The 6,000-nt window shown below is 55.8% G+C and overlaps 1 protein-coding gene across 13 annotated transcripts in view; it reads right to left on the bottom strand.

The window, feature by feature from the left end:
* Nucleotides 1-785: 785 nt before the first annotated feature.
* The window catches only part of ZNF384 (zinc finger protein 384), a 30,179-nt gene continuing 24,964 nt past the window's right edge, over nucleotides 786-6,000 (bottom strand). For 11 of the 13 annotated variants that reach the window (XM_054167704.1, XM_054167699.1, XM_054167701.1 and 8 more), the window contains 5 exons: nucleotides 5,613-5,837; nucleotides 4,802-4,984; nucleotides 3,923-4,001; nucleotides 2,964-3,122; nucleotides 786-2,820 (listed from right to left, as the gene is read on the bottom strand). In XM_054167704.1, coding sequence (XP_054023679.1) covers nucleotides 2,533-2,820; nucleotides 2,964-3,122; nucleotides 3,923-4,001; nucleotides 4,802-4,984; nucleotides 5,613-5,837 — 934 coding nt within the window. In that variant the 3' untranslated portion in view covers nucleotides 786-2,532. The remainder of the gene's footprint in view (nucleotides 2,821-2,963; nucleotides 3,123-3,922; nucleotides 4,002-4,801; nucleotides 4,985-5,612; nucleotides 5,838-6,000) is intronic. The other 2 variants (XM_054167707.1, XM_054167708.1) reach the window with 1 other exon arrangement.

Here is a 6,000-nt window from a genome sequence, read left to right as displayed (position 1 = left end):
GGCTTGAACACTCAGACTTTTCACAAGATGTAGAAAAGGAAAGACAAGAATAATTCATTGGCTGGGGGAAATGGCTTGCAGTGGAAGAGTGGAGGTGTTCCATCTACTCAGCCTGTCTAAAAGTGGAATGGGAAGTGACATGACAGCATTTAAACACCAGTCCAGAGGAAACAGCACCACTGTGCTCTAAGGCTCTCTGAACCAGTGAGATGGACATAGCCAGAACTAGCAATAAGAATCCAAAGAGATCCAAAGGAGAAACTTGGCTTAAATATTGAAGTGGTCAGAACATGAAGCCCCTCCAGCAGGCTACCAATGGAAGGGATTCTCTGTGTCCCAGAGCCTCAAAATGAAGCCAATACACACTTCAAATATACATTCCTTCCCAGAGCTCAATGGAGGATGAATGGGTGGAAATGTCAGCTGTGAATGAAGGAGCCAAAGCAGACAGCTGCTTCTAGCCTAACCTACAGGCCCATAACCTCTCCAGCGGTTTGTAGCCAACTCTAGTGACAGAAACACAGAGAAAAGGGTTTTCTGCCAGAGGTGAAGAGCTCCTGCTGCTCCTCATGCAAACTCCAAGGCTGCCCAGAGGCAGGGATGTGCTGCCCTCAGCAGCTGCCTAAGACTCACAGCAGCAAGGGGCTGGTGCAGGAGGGAAGGAACACACGTCAGAGGGGCAGGGTGCCTGCAGCAGCACCTCCAGGGAGCCTTTTACACCAATTTATTTCTACACAAGGTGGCCAAAAAAAAAAAGGAAAAAAAAAAAAAAAAAGCAGCCCCTGTTGGTTGTTCACACAGCAGTCTGTGATTCTACAGGCTCTGGGTGGGTGATCTGATTTTAAATCCCAACAACACATGCTTTTTCCCTTGCCTTCTCATTCTCTTCCGAGCCAGCCTCCGTGATCCAAAGAAACTAACGAGTGACACACAAGACCAGCAGTCATGTGGACCAATAATAATAATAATAATAATAATAATAAAAATAATAATAATAAAAAAGGAAAAAAAAAAAAAAAAGAGGGTGGGGTGGTGGGGAAAAGAGAATTGAAGACCAAGAGAAAGGGAAAAACAAACAAAGGTTGAAAATAAAACTTCTCCAGGATAATGCGTTTTATAAACACCAAGATAGAAACAGTTACAGCAAGGACAGAGTGGGCTGGGGGGGAATAGATATTTATATATATATATATATATAAATTCAAGGGGCCTTCAGTTTATTCTTGTTGGCTCCCCCTTCTCCTTAGATTGGTCTCTCTGTGGGGATCTTCATCCCCTTCTCTCCACTGTCCACCTTTTGGGGATTCTGTCCCATGACCAGGGTCCACAAGAGGCCACCACTGCCACGTGAGTCCAGCCCGTCTTGGCAAGAGGGAGCCTGGGAGAGCACTCCTGTAGGAGGTGAGCAGAAGAAGCTAGCCCTTCCCTGCCTCCTGCCAGCTCTTTGAAGAGACTGGTCTGTTCCTCCTCCTCCTCCTCCTTCCCTTTGGGAAACAGGGGGGCAGGACAGGTGTGAGAGTCAGAACTGCTGTTGTTCCGCCTTTCAGGAAAGGGAGGAAAGAGAAGGGGGATGATTATTTTGGCAGTCTCTTACCCTCCCTCCAGTTGCTTTTTGGTTTGTTGTTGATGCCTGCACGCTTTTCTGTGGAAGTGGGTGGGGAAGCAGGAGGGAGAGGAGGAGGAGTACAAGCTGCTAGGACATCATCCACAACGGGCAGGAAGAGCAATGAGCAGGAGAACCCACATTCCTATGGGCCTTGGCCATCACGCTGCACAGACAGCTGGGAGAGAGAGGCAGTTCAGACAGAGCCCTCTCTATTGCTCTCCTCTGAGGGAGGAGAAAGAGTGCAGCACTCCACAGCCCTTGGGCAGCATAGGCACCTGCCCGGCCCAGGGAGCACGCCTCACCTCCCCCTCCTACACTGGTCTCACCTTCCACTGGGGAGAAGGTTTCTCCCATTCAGTCCTTGGGGCAGGACGAGCAGCCCTTCCTCCCTTTCAAAAGCAGGAGAGACAGGAATGGGTCTTTCTCTCTTAGACACTCAATGAAATCCTCAAAGAACCCCATCCAGCTGTGAACCCTGCCACATTCTTCCGTGGCCTGCTGAAGACGTGTCCAAGCCCCTGTATGTACAAGGACTGTCTCTCCATCCCATCCACTCTGCAGGTCTCAGCACGCCCTCCCCCTCCCCCCCCTTCACAGGCATTCTAGAGTGAGAAAGAAGGCAGAACAGAGGCCTTTCTTTGGGTTTGAAAGGAGGGGATCTTGCATGAGGAAATGATCTCAGCACTGGAAAGGGGCTCTTGCACAAGGAAGCATCCTCCTACCAGGCAGGCTGTTGCACAGAAGGAGCACCCACTTGAGATAGGCTGTTGTTCAAGGGGCTGCCATGAACAGGGTTACATGGCCAGAGGAGACCGGTGCAGGAGGAGAGGCCAGAGACTGTTGCACGAAGGGGGCTGCTGCACAGGCAGTGCCCCTGGGCGCAGGCTGTGCACGAGAGGCTTTCTGCTCCCTGGGCTGAGGTCTCTCTAGGAGCTGGAGAGGTGCTCCACTTGGATGGCGCTGGTGCTGACAGTGAGGCAGATGTCCTTGTGATGCTCTGAAGTCTTGTAAGGTGTCAGGTCAAAGGAGCACTGGGGGGGAGGGTTGGGTTGGTTAGTGTCTCCAGAAGGGCCTCCTGCCGCCCCCCCGCCCTGCGGCTGGAAGTGCTGCTGCTGCTGCTGCTGCTGCTGCGAGGCCTGGGCTTGCGCCTGAACCACCTGCTGCTGCGGGTCAGGGATGTTGTGTTTCCTCATGTGCTTCATCAAGTAGGTCTCCTGCAGCAGGAAGAACGCGTGAGAGGAGGGCAGGAGGCGTTACAAAGGCCAAAGCCAGACGGGAAGGGACACAGCGGCTCCGGGGGCTGCTCTGATTGGAGGCGGAGGAGCCGCCCCGGGAGGTGAGGGCGGCAAAGACTCACCGAGGTGTAGGCCCGGCTGCAGATGGAGCAGGTGTAGACCTTGGCGTGCTTCACTGTGTGCGTGGCCAGGTGCACCTCCAGGGAGGCAGCATCTGTGTATGCACGGTGGCAGTTGTGGCACTTGAAGGGTTTGTCTTTGTTGTGCTGCCGCCTGTGGGACTGGGGGCAGCCGAGCAGGGCGGGAGCAGAGAGCAAGGGCAGGGAAGGGAGGGAGCATTAGTACTGCAGAAGGCTACACCTCTGGTACCCCCTTCCAGCCAAGCCTTCCAGCTCACCCTAGCACGAGGCTCAGAGCTTCTCCCTCCAGAGCACCGCACTGAAGCCCTTCTTTTCACAGGCATATCAGGCTCTGAAGAGCAATCTCCCAGCTGTCTGCAGCTCCCACCCTCTCAGGCTCCACGTGACTCTTTCTCAGCCTCTTCCTTTTCTCTCCTCCACTGCCTTGCCTCACATTTGCTGCCCACATCTGTCACTGCCCTTCAGGGCAGGAGCTGCTTGAACTGCTGGCAGGCATTTACAGCTCTTTGCCATTTTGCTCAGCCTCCAGGGCACTGCGGCAGGACAGACCACCCCTGCTTCCCCGAGTCCCTGCTCTGAGCCCCTTTACTTCACTGTCAAACAACCAAAGCATCAGATACCCAGATTTTATTCTGTGCCACATTTAGCAAAAGGCCTAAGTCAGAGAACTCTCCAGAACTTTACCAAATCTCTGAAGTCAAGTTTACAGTTTTACAGGATGTGGCTGTTTATGTGACCTCCTTGGGTCACCAGTGCCACAGAAGCTAGGAATCTCTCCCCTGCCCAAGGGCTTCAACACCTTTTCTGTATTCTTTCCCTCTCCTTCCAGCTGCCCAGATTTCTCCATTTCCTCCATCACAAGGAAGGGAGCAGCCTCTCCTCCTGCTTGACGGCTGCCCTTGCCACCCCCACTGATGAGCACAAACAGCCCAGCCCCTTACCTGCAGGTTGGAAAGCTGGGTGAAAGCCTTTTCACACCCAGGGTGAGCACATTTGTAGGGTCGGTCCCCAGTGTGGATACTGTGGAGGAGGAAGAGCACAAACGGGAGGCAGTGAGCAGGCAGGCGGGGCAGGCTGCCAGGGCCTGATGCCGTGACCGAGTCTCACAGCCACTCAGGAGAGGAGGGAAGGGGATGATGTTGCGTCCAGATGCTGTTCTATCTGGACAAAGAGAGCTCTGCCCAGCTCCTGTGTCCAGCTAGAAGTTAGAGAAGATAAAACAGTCAAGCAGATTTCAGAGAGTGACTGAGAAGCAAGAGCTTAGGAACTCCTGGCCAGCTTGGAGAAATGGCCTCCTGAAAATGGGCTGGGAAGAGGTCTGGAGGACCAGGGCCCCTGCTCCAAGCTCAGGAGTCCCACACAACCAAGAATCTTTCTTCTTGCTTCTACAGTACCAAGAAAGCAGCTCTGTTCCTCTCCAGCACTTTTCCTTTGACATTACTGGGCTGACATCACCTACAGCCTTCATCCGTCCCTGTCCCCCTGCAACGCCAGCAGCTTCCACACACTCAGTCCAACCCCCAGCGGTGCCAGGCTGAGCTCCCCTGCGGCCAATGCCTCTCTCTATGGCTCTCTCTCTCTGTGCCCCCCACGGTGCAAGACCAGGGATCCCCAGGGACAGCACGTGCCCACCTCAGCCCTGGCGGCGGTCAGTGTCTCCTGCGCAGCCTCCACTCCGTCCACTCTGGTGGTCACCTCCTTCCGAGGGTGCCGCCGGCCGCACCCCCGCCCGCCCCCCGCATGCTTGGCGCGCGTGCTCCACAGTGCATGCCGGCAGCGCGGGGGGCCAGGGCCAGGCCCCCAGCTCCTCTGGCCCTTACCGTGTGTGCTGCTGCAGGTGGGAGAGCTGGCGGAAGGCCTTCTGGCAGTAGCGGCAGGTGTAGGGCTTGGCCCCCGAGTGGATGCGGAGGTGCTGGGCCAGGTAGGATGTGTTGGCGAAGCTCTTGGAGCAGTGAGGACACTTGTGCGGCTTGACAATCGCCGTGTGGAGCTTGGAGTGGATCCTGCCGAAGAGGAGGAGGAGCAGCAGCAGTTGGACATGACTGCCAGCTGGCTAGTGCTGATGGGACGAGGGCACAAAGGGGGTGGGACAGCACCACGCTATCTGCTACGGGGAGGAACTCCACACACGGCAGGAGCTTGCTCGTTCCCAAACCGTGCTCCCCTTGGATTCAAGAGGCCATGGTCTGTCCGCACCGGGGGAGGATCCAGAGAGAGGAACTATAGATTTTGGACTGAGGGGCATTGGCAGAGCTGTGTGTGGGAAGCCTATGGCTGAAACAGCAGGGGGCTGCAAGCCTGGACTGAGATGTTTGGCAGAACTGGGGTTACAGGGAACAGCTCTCCTATGCCCAGCTCTCCTTCTGACACAACTAGCCCTACCTACTGCCAGAAAGCTGCACTCCGCTGCCCACACCCCGAAGGGCAGAGCAGTGCTAACCTCTGCGCACACCCAGCCCCTCACAGCAAGCGACAAGTCTCACACCTCGGACACCACGACCGCGGGTGCCTCGCATACAAGACCCGAGCAGCCTGCGGAGAACGGCACCATCTGCCCGCCAAGGGTGCCACAGCATGCTGGGACGGCAGCGACATGCAGCGCGCAGGGCCCCAGCCTGCTCCGGCCCTTACCGTGTGTGCTGCTGCAGGTGCGAGAGCTGGCGGAAGGCCTTCTGGCAGTAGCTGCAGGTGTAGGGCTTGGCCCCCGAGTGGATGCGAATGTGCTGGGCCAGGTAGGAGCTGTTGGCGAAGCTCTTGGAGCAGTGAGGACACTTGTGTGGCTTTGTCTCCGTGTGGGACTTGGAGTGGATCTGCATCTCCGACTTGGAGTAGAAGGTCAGCGAACACATCCGGCACCTAGGACCGGGGTGAGGGGAGGAGACAGCGTCACACAGGGCTGAGCCCCAGCAGGTATCAACTCTAACTGGACAGGATCTCCTGCACTGAGTGAAGGAGGGACATTTTCCTGCTATGTGGTTCTGGGGAGGTTTCACCTGAGACACTGGGCTTGGCTATGAGT

This window comes from Dryobates pubescens, chromosome 15 (genome assembly GCF_014839835.1).
Source record: "Dryobates pubescens isolate bDryPub1 chromosome 15, bDryPub1.pri, whole genome shotgun sequence".
NCBI classification, from domain to species: Eukaryota; Metazoa; Chordata; class Aves; order Piciformes; family Picidae; genus Dryobates; species Dryobates pubescens.
Note: the sequence above shows the minus strand (reverse complement) of the source record. Positions and strands in the feature narration are given on the sequence as shown.